General features: G+C 50.3%; 1 protein-coding gene across 5 annotated transcripts in view; it reads right to left on the minus strand.

Annotated features, from left to right (window-relative positions):
* The window catches only part of Camta (Calmodulin-binding transcription activator), a 564,954-nt gene that overhangs the window by 426,200 nt on the left and 124,603 nt on the right, over positions 1-14,151 (minus strand). For all 5 annotated transcript variants that reach the window (XM_050167587.3, XM_050167581.3, XM_055064739.2 and 2 more), the window contains exon 2: positions 8,143-8,457. In XM_050167587.3, the coding sequence (XP_050023544.2) occupies positions 8,143-8,457 (315 nt within the window). The remainder of the gene's footprint in view (positions 1-8,142; positions 8,458-14,151) is intronic.

The raw sequence follows: 14,151 nt of genomic DNA on the forward strand, positions 1-14,151 counted from the left end.
TAAAGCCTGGGTGCTCGGTTATTCTATACCGATCCCAAATTGCGTCTCTGCACTCCATCCATTCACTGCCCGTATTTGTACAATAACGTGCTTCCATTAAACAAAGAGGGCGCAACAGGCGCGTTTGACAAGCCGCGCGGCTATATACTGTTTCTGTGACGATGCCTGCAGTCCGACGAGAGTCGACAGACGGGTGCACCCCCATCCCTCCTCAAGAGGGATACATAAATTAATAACAGAAAGAAAGAGAGAGAGAGAGAAGGAAGGAAGGAAGGAACAATACCCCCACAAAAGCCAACGAAACTGGAGACGTGGCGAAATGCTTCAGAGCTTCGTTATGTTGGCAGCAAGCGTCTGTCATTTCGTCTCGCTCAGTAAGGCACCTATAAATCATCCTCTCGAGAATCTAATAAGGACCTTGATACTCGCAGACGAACTGAAAACAACGAATGACAAAAAGAGAAGAAGAGTGAGGCAACCAATAGAGTACAGACAAGCGCACAGCGTAAATCTACGAGGCGACGCAAAAACAAGAGTGCGCAAAAAAGATTTAAAAAATCGAACCGAGATAACGACAAACCTCGTTCGCTACTTTCTGTAGCGCAATTTTGGGCGACGCGCATCAAACTCAGCTATTTGCTCATCCCCAAAATGGTATTACTCCCGATTCTCGCTTCCCGTGCTCGCCGAATCGAAACAGATGTCTCCACGAACGAAAGGGGGAGGGAGGAGGGGAGGGGCCCGCGAAGCAATCTCGGCGCCGATTCTAGTATCGAGAGGGCGAGGCTTTTGCCCTCCAAAAACACAGCAATCGTGTGGAAACGAGGATACGCAACAGTCTGACAGATCAATACGCTTTATAAACCCTATGGAGAGTCATACCAGTGGCGCGCACAGCGGAATGGAAAATCGGGGACGTTGTACGACAATATGTCGACACCGAGAGAGAACGAGAAGACGGAGTCTCGGGTCTCCCGCGGAGACGCTCGGCTCACTGATGCCACCAGGCGGCAAGTTCATAAACGCCGGGCTCATAAAAGGCGCCGCTCTGTATGAAAATTGCAGGCGGTAAAGAAAGAAAGAAAGAAAGAAAGAAAGAAAGAAAGAAAGGAAGAAAGAAAGAAAGAAAGAAAGAAAGAAAGAAGCCAAAGCGATGCAGATTACACGTTTGGTCTTATCTCGTCACGCAGTGAATTGCTCACCGAAAACCGGAAACAGACGAAGGAAAAGAGAAGATATTTACTGCTGTTGGAAATTTCCCTCGAGGCGGCGCTCACTATACATGAAATTGACAAACCGTAAAATCGAAACAAAACTGCAAAACGAGCTCATTTCCGCACGCTCAGCCATCGCAACAGCGGTTCTTCTTCTTAATTTTCCTTACCTTTGAAGAGTGAACGACACACGTGGGAATATGTGAGCAAAACATCAAAGGAAGCTCGGAACTATAGAACCGCGCTCTCGGGCAGCACGCAGAGCCTCACTGCTTTGAAGTCCTGGCCCAGCCACAGGCAGTTTCGGTTGTTCCGACGGAGCAGACACACACAGCGGGGCTTTCAAGGGAAGCGATTTAAGAGTAGCGAGTTTAAAATTTACGGCAGTTTAATGGAGGGCACTTTGGAGAACGAAGAAAAGAATAAAAATTAAAAAAATAAAGCACGCCGGATCTGTTCTGCCCCTGCCCGCTTATTTCGGGTCAGCGACCTACCGGTCTAGCCCGACTACTTGCTTTGGTCTTTCATGTATTCCGCCGACGTGTTTCTTTTTTCATTTATTGTCTAGAAAGCTTATAAAAGCGATAACAACAAAAATCTACTTCGGCTCGTTAACAATTCCATTATTTCCTCGCCGCATTGACACACAAAAAAAAGAAGAATCGCCCTCAAGGAATGTCAGGCACGGCTTCCTGAAAGTCGGTTCCCTTTACATCGCGATTTAAAAGTTTCCTCGCAACACAGAAAGTAGGAGTGAGTTCGTGGAGAAGACAAGGAAGATACGGTGGACTCATGTCTCTCTGTTCAACTGCGCCGATAGGGAAAGGGGGCGGGAGAGAGGTAGTGACGTCTGAAACGCACCGGTTCGCCCTTTCGAGTAATTCAATGCGCGGGCTCCCTCTTAGTCAAGTTGCGCTGAAAAATAGGTCGCAGAAGCGAGCATTTATCACTGGAAAGCGCCTACACAAAAAGGAAACGTCTTACTCTTTGAGAGAATTGGAAGAGCACTCCCACTGCGGGTGATTCCCGCGTGGGCATTCCCAATTCGCTTACCGGATGGGAACGCCCCCGGGTTGAGGGGGAACGACCCCTTGTTCAGCCGTTGGGTACCCTTAGCGGCCGACGAAATGCCGCATTTCTATATACAAAAGTAACCTTTTGTCTCTTCCTTCTTTGTTTTTCGTGCGTTCGCATCACAATGCCCATTAATCCCAGCGCTGTCATGTAATCATTTTTGATCAAAGATCAATTTACATAAAATCTATGTTAGATGCCGCAACTACATTTGAAGGCAGCTGATTTCTAAAAGAAAGAAATAAACGAAGGAAGAAAGAAATGCTCAAGCGTCGAAGTGTTTCCTAATAGTTTTCGTACAGAGAGAGAAAGAGACTGTGGTTACATAGACTTTGTTCAGTTGGCAACGCTGCACGTGGATAGAGGGATGGAGAGACTGAGAAAGAATAAGAAGAGACAGTGAAAAAGGGAATGCAGTATATACAAAAGACGGCAACGTCTTCTACAATGATCCTCGAGCCTTGCTAGCTACAACAGTAATTCTTACTGTTATAACTGCATATCTTACTGATATGCACTTATGATTAACTAATTATATAATTATTATAGTTAGTTAATTTTATACGGTTCAACAAAGCACACTGATCAAGAGACAGAGTGCATTTGTCATTCTATAGCCGCAGTAGGAGGACAGAATAACTTTCCAGTTTCTTAATATAAGTGGGAATCTATCTCTCTACTTATTCTTACAACTGACCCAAAACCAACCAAGTAGCCTTCATGCATGTCGACACAATGGGATTCGATTTGAGCAGTACTGAACAACAAAAAGCAGAAGCAGTAGGAAACGTACCGACAAGTAAAAACAGCCTGCTTCAGTTTCTTTATTTAAACCGTCCCTCTGCAACAACAGAAGCGCATACATATGCAGCAGCTACGAGGCGAAACATCGATTGTTTTTCTTCGCACGGACGTACACAGAGAAAAAAAATGGTCTCAAGAAGTGGCGTCAAGTGTATATGCCCCGTAAGTCGTTTCAAGAATAGAGGGATGAGGCAATATTTTAGTTGCCCAGGAAATTCAGCGAAAAAAAAATTAAAGGCGGGGAAGTAAGAAATAATTATAGTCGGCGCCCGGCTTCTGGCGTCTAAACTAAATACTTGAGGCGCTTTCATATTTCATAACTCGCCAAGAAGTCGAAGGCCAGATATAGGTGTACGCCATGATGCCACAGAGTGTTTAATGCAACAGTGCAACGGTTCTGATAACTATAGTCGAAGTTAATTTGTCTTTAGCAATGTGTAAGTACATGTATTCCAGAAACAAGTTTGTTTAAGTTGCAACAAGCTCCTGAGTATGAACAGGCTACAGCTTGGCGGTGCTCGCTGATGAGCTTACTTGCGCAAAAATAAAAAGAGTACAACGGAGAGGAGGGGAAACGAAAAACAGGCTGAGAGGTTTCTCAACAACAACAACAACAAAAAAAAAAACTCTGCTCAAGACCACCAGCAAGTATCTGCGTGGATTGGTGCAGTCAGGTGCAAAAGCACTGGAAACCGTTCTTTTCTCGAGCCTCGCGGAAGCCGAGGAGGCTCAACAGATCCGCCTAAACAAAGCGCGGGATCGGTGCGAATGATACGCACGAAAATACTTCGCTGACTCCTTTTTCGCCGCGCCGACGTCGCCGGCTGCATCGACGGCTGCATAGAGAAAAAAGGCTCCTTCGCTCGTACGCGATCGCAAAGTAAACACCGTCTCCCGTTTCCGCGTGAAACAACGTCAATGTGTAGACGGAGACGCTGGGATGCTTGCTCGCGGCGGGAGACAAGAAACGCGGCGCTGAGGCGCCATGCCTCCTTTCTGCACAAAAGCCTCGGGCAAGGGGAGGGGGGAGGGAGGATTGCTCGATGGCGACGGGTTCTTGTTTCTCCTCTCGGCGAGGAAGCGATGCCGGAAAAGCGGCAGGTGCGGAAACAACGACGACGACGACGACGAAAAGGAATATCGATGGCGCGGTGGTGTGAAAAACGCGCCAAAATATGCGCGCCACTTTCTCACTATCAGCGCGTGCGACGACGTGAGCGAGTAAGCTTACGCTACTCCACCATACTACCGAGTGCTCCCGGAAACTGCGGGAAACGTGAGGCGTGAACAAGGCGCGAACAAAGGCCCGACAAAAGTATTGTTCACACTTCCTCGAGTCGCTATGTCCAAAGCAAGATCTATCTATCTATCTATCTATCTATCTATCTATCTATCTATCTATCTATCTATCTATCTATCTATCTATCTATCTATCTATCTATCTATCTATCTATCTATCTATCTGTCTATCTGTCTGTCTGTCTGTCTGTCTGTCTGTCTGTCTGTCTGTCTGTCTGTCTGTCTGTCTGTCTGTCTGTCTGGTCTAACCGTTTCCCCACTATCTTGGGTCACTGGGTGGTTCATCGTCTATTGGGAAGAGCGTCGGGGCTGGTTTGCTGAGGGAACCGGCATGAGAGCCAGCCGTCGCAGCAACTTGGGTCAGTGGGTATATGCCACTGGGTATGTACCGATCTTCAGTGAAACTCTTTCAGGCCAACATAGGTACACGGCACTGGATACGCGCGGCTCTTCAGTGACATCATTTAAAATTTATCCGGTGCAGGGCCTAATCGAACCCACATCATGCATGTACAGGAAATCTCGTCTGATATATTTCACACGCGCGCGACGCGCAGAATTCGCGGCCGCACCGCTAGATGGCATATTGTGTCCAGAGGGAAGCGTGAGAGAGGAGGAGCCAGGCTGTATACATGCCTCATACATGAGGCGTCTCTGCGGTGGCAGTACGGTTTGTCGCCACATTGTTTCAATGCTAATCGCATTAACGTCTATATTTATCGTGAAATAGGTTCAGTCAGGATTTATTAAATATTTTTTAGTTATCCAGTCTGCCTGCCTGCCTGTCTGTCTGTCTGTCTGTCTGTCTGTCTGTCTGTCTGTCTGTCTGTCTGTCTGTCTGTCTGTCTGTCTATCTATCTATCTGTCTGTCTATCTATCTATCTATCTATCTATCTATCTATCTATCTATCTATCTATCTATCTATCTATCTATCTATCTATCTATCTATCTATCTATCTATCTATCTATCTATCTATCTATCTATTCGTCTATCTATCTATATATCTATCTATCTATCTATCTATCTATCTATCTATCTATCTATCTATCTATCTATCTATCTATCTATCTATCTATCTATCTATCTATCTATCGTCTCTCTGTCTCTCTGTCTGTCTGTCTGTCTCTCTGTCTGTCTGTCTGTCTGTCTGTCTGTCTGTCTGTCTGTCTGTCTGTCTGTCTATCTATCTATCTATCTATCTATCTATCTATCTATCTATCTATCTATCTATCTATCTATCTATCTATCTATCTATCTATCTATTCGTCTATCTATCTATCTATCTATCTATCTATCTATCTATCTATCTATCTATCTATCTATCTATCTATCTATCTATCTATCTATCTATCTATCTATCTATCTATCTATGTATCTATCTATCTATGTATCTATCTATCTATCTATCTATCTATCTATCTATCGTCTGTCTGTCTGTCTGTCTGTCTGTCTGTCTGTCTGTCTGTCTGTCTGTCTGTCTGTCTGTCTGTCTGTCTGTCTGTCTGTCTGTCTGTCTGTCTGTCTGTATAAAAATTGTGGCGCGACTGGCCGCTCGAGGCGCTTTGCGTGTATTCGTGGACTTCTCTCACGGTTGGAAAAACACTTTAAGTAGCATGTATTGAGCTAGAGAAAGCTCCATCAGAATATTTTCATGTCACTCTACAAGTTTCGCATATTTTTAATGTTTGGCTCAAGTTAGTGGGACACCCGGTGCGACCGTCTTCAGCCCAACCTGAGCGGAGTGTGATAAAAGGAAATTGAAGAGACGTGTAAGGCCGCATGATTGTTTTTTGTACTTCCTAAGTGTCGCGAGTCGCCCACGTGCTTTGTGTATAGATAGGGGGGGGGGGGGGCATTCCTACGCACGTCCGATGGGCAACCGTTTGTGTTTTATGAGGGTCAGATGGCCCGCGTGGTGTCGGCCCACGAGTCACGGCGCACGCCAGGGGCGAGCGGTGCGGATGCGCCGAACGGATTCGCAGAACGCGGTCTTGTGTGCACTGAGTTGGCATTCCGCCGACGATCATAATACACTCTAAAAAAGTTTGCACCCTTTGGGGTGTATATCTGCCGCACAACAATGATCGTCATCTGCCTTGATGCGTTTCCTTTCTTTAACGTTGCCCATTGGGCAGTAGAGCCGTTGGCCGGTCCGGCCAACGGCTCTACTGCCCATTTTCTTAGTATGTTTGAGCTATAATAACTGGGACGATATGCTCTCGCTCAGACTGGGCTGAAACCAGGATTGCTAATAGATCAGTGAGGCTCCGTACCATGTACGTTAAAACGAGCCTGGGCTCTAACAGTCACTGAGACAATCGAAGAGTGAGACTTTGTTTCTCAATTGTTCAAGTTGTAATGCAGTTGTTTTACCTGCCATGTATATAGATAAGTTTACCTATGAATATTTCTTGTCCATCTTCCATCCTGTCATGTCCATCGCTTCCTGTCTGCATTCGATAAACAACTGCCGATCATCCTCCAAGAAATTTCACATTCCAACGGAGAAACAAGAACGACAAGCGACGAACGAAACTTTAATAAACGGTTAAAGAAAAGAGTCTTCTTCCTTTTCTTTTTACCTTTCTTGAAACTTCAAATATGGCTATTCACCTCGCGTGGTACATTTCTTTCTCTGAAAGTCAGGAATTCCTAGTCCCAGCGAAATCGATAAACGTTGTAACGAGCGTATGTATACACACTCAGAAAGCGTCACGGCAGTCGTCGAGCTAAGACCGACAAAACACATTCAGGGCGGGTAGCGTGCGGGGCGAGGCTCAGTTAGGTCAACCACGACTATACTACTACCAAATAGCCGATAGCAGTAACGCCGACGTTAACAGCATAGCGTGCAGAAGCGCACTAACCCACCGGCACGACGGGCAACATCCGCTGAAGCGCGCAGTTTGCTTTAGCGACCGCTTTGCCGAGCCGGGGTGTTCAGACGGGCGCATTGGGTGAAATGGTTATGTACATAACGCGCCACCACAATGGGTCGTCTCGACTTAGCTAAGAGCCGACAAGAGTGGAATGCGTCGGTAGACAGGGGACTTGTGCACACCGCACCACGGAAAACGGAAATAAACAAGGAGCGAGCATTACGTCATACAGTTAGCCTTCGCAGACCAACTCTCCTTAAAGCCTTCCCTTTCGCTTCCTCAAAAAATCGGCCCGACAGGTAACCCTGCGCGCGGCAGTTTCGGCACAGCGTGCTTGGTTTCTGGTAGGGTTTAATCGACGTGAACTTGTTCGTGATATTCGCCGATCGCTCTGAGCCTATTGTCTCCCGATATGTTTGTACAACATCGGTCGTTAAGTGCAACGTATGCACTTATCGGCTTCGTTGCAAGGTGCGAGTGGCGCCAGGAGCACGTTGCTGTCCTATACATCGTCTTTTTCGAAGAGCGTGCGGTGAGCGCAGCTAACACGGCAGTGGAAGGTGCTAAAATTTACAGTGATTAATTACGCATTGGCTTCAATTTTGTCGCAGTCTGGCTGTGGAACGGGAGACTTTCACGCGCGGCCTCCTTTGGCACCCGGAACGCGATAAAAGCGTCTCGTATTACGTCTCGTGTGGCGGCGAGAGCTGCATCTTTCGGAAAGAAAGCGACAAAAGTAAAGTTTGACTGATCCGTCCGGCTGTTGGTAACGCTTCGAGCCTCATCTTCCTGTGAATAACCTCTGTCTAGCCAGGGCGCCTTTAGGAGTTGTCGTAGACAGAAAAAGAGGCTAAGCGGGGTGCCGCTGACCTTTGTTGTTGCCCACGGCGTTGGCGTGGTGTCCGCCCGCTGTCCTGGCAACCACCGTGGCCGCGGAGGAGACCGGCTCGGCCTTGACGATCGCCGACGAGAGTCCCGCCGCGCCGGTGCCAGCCAGGGCAGCCGGTGCGGGGCAGAAGAAGGTCCTGGTCGCCGCCACGGTGCCCGACGCCCTGACCAGCACGGGCTTGCTGGCGCCGCCCACGGTCGTCGTCGCAGCTGAGGGCACCACCGTAACGCCGCCGCCACCGTTGCCGCAGGCCGACGCGGTCGCCGACGCTACAGTCGCCGCGGTCAGGGTCCGGCCTGCACCCAGAGAGAGAGAGAGAGAAATGGGTAACTTGACCTTACAACTGACGGCCTGGCTCCTCCATTATTAAATGGTCATTAATTAAATATGAGACACTCAAACAAACAAACTGACGGACCGACCGACCGACCGACCGACCGACGGACGGAAGGAAGGAAGGACGGACGGACGGACAGTAAATAGATATACGACTGCAGCGACCAGGAACCGAACCCACAAGCTCGCGCTGAGCAGCAGAACATCCTAGTCACAGAGTTAACGCAGTGGAAACTTGCCAAGGTTGAGTATGAGAAGCTCCGATTTGCTCGGCGAACATCTCAGTCCGGTGCCTTCCAGCTGGTCTTCTATTGCGTCGACGGCGGCTTGCAGCGCGCCCTCGATGTGGGCGTCGCTGCCACCGGTCACCCATATCGTGATATCGTCCGCGTAGATGGTGTGCCTGACGTCTTCGATGCGCCCGAGCTTTTCGGCCACTCCGATCATTACCAGGTTGAACAGCATCGGCGAAATGACCGATCCCTGCGGTGTTCCGGTGCTCCCGAGCTTCTTCTCTTGCGTCTGTAGGTCGCCTGCTCGTAGCTCGACGGTCCTGTCCGTGAGGAAGTCCTTGATGTAGTTGTAGGATCTTTCCCCCATGTTGAGCTTGGAGACTTGGGACAGAATCGCCGAGTGTTTCACCTTATCGAAGGCGCTCTGCAGGTCGAGCCCTAGGATGGCTTTGTTGTCGCGGGCGCTGCCACCATCATCGATGATTTGGTGTTTGAGCTGCAGCATCGCGTCCTGCGTGCTGAGATGCTGTCTGAAGCCGATCAAAGTGGCCGGGTACAGCCCTTCTCGTTCCAGGTAGTCTTGCCACCTGTTGAGCAGGACGTGCTCCAGCGCCTTGCCCACGCAGGACGTGAGCGAGATGGGCCGGAGGTTATCCGTGTCCGGCGGCTTCCCCGGCATGGGGATCAGGATGGTCTTGGCTGTCTTCCACAGCTTTGGCAGCGCGCCCGCTCTCCAGCACTTGTTGTAGTATTTTGCGAGCTTTTCAATCGAGCCGTCATCGAGGTTCTTGAGCGCCTTGTTCGTGACGAGGTCCGGGCCGGCTGCCGACCGGCTGTTGAGGTCGTGCAGGGCCGCGCGTACCTCCTCGACGTCGATGTCACGATCCAGCTTCGCGTTAGGCAGGCCGCTGTACGGCGCGTGTTGTTCGGTAGGTGTAGTCGGCAGGTATTTATCGTTAATGCGCCTGGTGACTTCATCGACGCCGTGTGCTGAGACCGCCCGATGTATGAGCCTGGCGAGTCTGTCCCTTTGGTGCGACTTGGTCTTCGTTTCGTCGAGCAGGTGCCGCAGTAGGTTCCACGTCTTCCCGCTATGCATCTGCCCGTCTGCCGCGTTGCAGATCTCGTTCCACTGTTGCATGCAGAGAGCGCGGCAGTGATCCTCGATCGCTCGGTTCAGGTCCGCCACCTTCTTTCGCAGTCTGCGGTTAAGCCGTTGTTTCTTCCAGCGATTGAGTATCGACTGTTTGGCCTCGATGAGATGCGCAAGCCGGCTGTCTACTTTGTCGATCTCCGCGCCCGTTTCAATCTCTTTGGTCGCGTCGCGTACGCTCTTGGTGATTTCGGCCGTCCACGAGTCGATGTCTTCGATCTCGTCGTCACCGTCGCTCTTCTGGCTTCTGGCGTCTCGAAAGGCATCCCAGTCTATCCATCTGTGAGTTTTGACGCTGGTGTCGTTGTGTTCCGGTATGCCGATTTCCACGATGGTGTGGTCGCTGCCTAGGTCGATCCCCGTGTTTCTCCAGGTAATCGCGCCCCGGATGTCGTTCTTGACGAACGTGAGGTCCGGAGTGGTGTCCCGGGACACGGAGTTACCAATTCTCGTCGGATGTGTCGGGTCCGTGATGAGGGTGAAGTCGAGTTCCGTGGCGTCTTGGTACAGGTCGCGGCCCTTTGCTGTGTACTTGTTGTAGCCCCAGGCAGGGTTCATCGCGTTGAAGTCTCCGCACGCGATCAGCGTGTTGCGGCCCGCTGCGGTGCTGGCTCTGTGCAGTAATGTTTTGAATCTCTGTTTTCTCTGAGATGGGTTGCTGTAGACGTTGAGCAGAAATATGCTTCCTTTCCTCTTCTTGCCCGGGATGATTTCGGTGAGTGTGTGCTCGATCTTGTTATTGCTTTGCAACTCATGTTCGATGAACGTGAGTCCCTTCCTGACCAGGGTGCACAGGCCTCTGCCGTCGGGTGGTCCCTTGTGCACCCTGTAGCCGGGGAGGGACGGTGCGTCGGTTAGTGTTTCTTGTAGTAGTATAACGTCTGGCTTGTGCGCGGCATGAACGATGTGCTGTTGGATGACTGCCTTCTTCCTTCCGAAGCCGCGACAGTTCCACTGCCACGCGGTTACACCTGCTGTTGCTGGTGTTGCGTTGGCGGCCATGATTGCGTTGGCGTGTACGGGGCTCCCTGGTTGGGTGGATGATGCGCGAAGAGGGGCGCAAACGTCGGGTGGCCTACCATCGGCTGTAGGGTGCTTTCGATGTAGGCGAATCTGTTAGTGTTATCGGCTTGGTAGGTCTCCATTGATTGTTTCAGTGCTGTCACTGCTGCGATGTTTGTCGTGATTAGCCGTTCAAGTTTGCTGAATGTCCAGACAACGCGAAAGCGAAAAAATCAGAATCGTGACCAAATCCGGCAACGTGATCCCCGAGGTCGGCAAAATTAGGATCCTAGGCATGGTCATCGAAAAGCACGGAAGGAACGGCGAAACCATCACCCGTCTCAAGGCAAAAGCAGCCAACGCGATTCGACTCCTCAAGCGAGTCACCTCCCGAAAGGCTGGCATGAGAGAGGAGAGCCTAATTAGGCTCGTCCAATCTTTCGTCATCAGCCACGTCGCGTACGTTGCAGCCTACCACAGATGGCTGCAACACGAACGAAACAAGATCAACGTGCTCATCAGAAGAGCGTACAAGACGGCGCTGGGCCTGTTCGAGTCCACAAGCACGACCCGCTTGTTACAACTCGGGCTACACAATACGCTCGAAGAAATAGCCGAAGCGCAACGGACCTCTCAACTGGAGCGGCTGTCCATGACCAAAGCCGGGAGGAAGATACTGGACGATCTGGGAATAAGACGCTCGAACGAGGTGGAAATGAAGCTCCCCGTCCCCGAAGAGGTCCGACGCCAGACCAGAATCGACCCCATACCGAAGAACATGAATCCCGAGTTCAACAAGGGAAGAAGAGCGGCGAGGGCCAAGGCTCTCATCGACCAGCATGCCAACGACGAACACGCGCGGTACGTGGACGCGGCCGAATACCAACGGAACGCCTTCGCAGCGGTCGTCATAGAGGCGTCAACCGGCGCCACGAGGACGGCAGCGAGCGTGAGAAGCACCGAAGCGGAGCAAGCGGAGGAGGTAGCCATCGCCCTGGCCATCGCCGACGCAGAATGCCATACGGTGCTGAGTGACTCAAGACAGGCGGTGCGTAACTTCGCCAAAGGGCAAATCTGCAGGAAGGCTGAGCGCATACTGCGAGCGGTAAAACTAGACGAACGAAAAGTACGACTCAAGTGGTTCCCGGCGCACGCGGGCGACGCGTCGGAACGCAATGAGAACCATAATGAGAGGGCACACGCCGCGGCGCGAGCGCTAACCAACCGCGCCCCGGCGAGAGACCGTCCGACGTGGTTCGGAACTAAGGACCGCATGACGGATTACAATGAAATCGCGAAGGCCTACCGCTTGGCTCGCAGGACTCTTCCACCCCCGCACCCGAGACTGAGTCGAGCGGAGGCGGTAGTGCTGAGACAGCTCCAGACCGGATCGCTACCGAGCCCGAAACTGATGCATCGCATGTACCCCGAGACATATCCGACAGATATGTGCAGAGTCTGCCGGAGGGAGACCGCAGACTACACGCACATCTTGCGGGACTGCATGAAATATCCAGAAGACGCTAAATCAAGAACACTCCCACCGCGGCTCGAGGCAGCCGCAAAGAGCTACGACCGAGACGATCAGCTCTGGGCCGTCCAGCAGGTCCTCGAGGCGCTCGAAAGGCACGGACCCAGCGAGCCGGCAACGGCGAGCGGAGACCCGCGCCGAGTAACGGCAACTTCGAGGATGACGTAGGCCCTCGTCGGGGCGCGCGAGCGCCCAACTGCAGGCATAAATAAAGTTTCTCCAATCCAATCCAATGCCAAGGTTGATGACTGGGCGTGTTGGTATAGCGTATTAGAGGTTGGATAGCGCAACATTTTGTCTCGTCAAAATGTTGCGCTATCCAACCTCTAATAACGCAGTGGGCAATGGCTTCTCGAGAGCCATTGCCTCGAGGTGGTCTGCTGCAAGAGATAGTGCCGTTCACGGGCTATACATCAACGAATCAAATTAGATAAATTTGTGAGAGGCCAGTATAGGATGATGATGCAAGATAAGATTAAGAAATTATGCCTGTAGTATATCCACTCACTCTAGATGCAACAGAACAAGGGTAGTAGGTTAGCTCTGGGGGAATACTTTGGCGCTTTGGAATTGAAGTTCGTGGAGAAATGATAAACTTAAAAACGGCAATTCTGAATTCATGGATCAGCGCATTGTTCTTCCCTGGTACCAGCAAAGAAATCTTCTTGCGAAATTTTTAAACGGTACGCCAATATATATTGCAGCACATCTTGAGAATGGATATTTCGAAATTTCCGCTAATTTCAGTATGTCTGCTGTGTGGACATGATCTTATTAGTGAAAGGCTAGAATTGTATATATATTTGCAGCATTAACGTACCAGTAGAAAAAGGTTAGTTTGTAAAATTTGGGTATTAGGTAGTTTAAACACAGCGATATGCCGTATAAGTAGCGTTTCCCTTCTCTTCGACTATCCCACCTGAACAAGTAGGCACGAGGTTTCTGCCACGACCAACCCTCAAAATACACATAAATATAGCGGCGGACGATACACATCGCGCATCCTGATCATACAATCCATGAGCTTATAATACAAGATGAAGGTTTCAAACAGAAAGGTCGATGTGATCGCGAAACGCCGACCATGTGATGAGAACATTATGGTTCGCGCAGTCAACTTCTGAGAGGCAGCGAAATTACGACCACTCAAGCAGACCCGGACTGTGCTGCCCAGCCACTCGATCACGAAGGTAAAACGTCGGGGCCAAGCCACCAGAAATTTCCACAGCCCGCCTCTCGGATGATCGAAGAGGCATATCGATTAGCACCTTCTAAAACTGCTCAGTGACCCCGCTGCCTCTCAACCCGGCAAAGCAGAAGTCATCAAAGCGCGTTCGATTCAATCACTAGCTTCCATCAACAGGAACGCGCCGATTACAGCAACGATATCCATAACGGAATACACGATTACCTTGTTCGAGATAAGCTCTTCGCCCCTAATGTATTAGGCCCTGTGGCAGGTCTGTTATAAATTGTTAGATAACGACGTGGTGCTCAGCAAGTGCTTGTCAACCAGCTTTTCGACATGTTGTTGAATATTGCCGTCGGAACTCTTCTACGAGTAACGCCGTGTACCACATGAAATAAACACTGCGCGTTAACTTTTGGTCAGATTTTGCAGTTTCCGGTACATTGGGGAGTCTCTCAAAATAAAGCTTCGACAGGCGGTTCCGTCCAAAGTGGCTTCCGGTGCTCCTTGCACTTCCCAAATCAAACAACCAAACTTGTGCGCTTT

This window comes from Dermacentor andersoni, chromosome 3 (genome assembly GCF_023375885.2).
Source record: "Dermacentor andersoni chromosome 3, qqDerAnde1_hic_scaffold, whole genome shotgun sequence".
Taxonomy (NCBI): Eukaryota; Metazoa; Arthropoda; class Arachnida; order Ixodida; family Ixodidae; genus Dermacentor; species Dermacentor andersoni.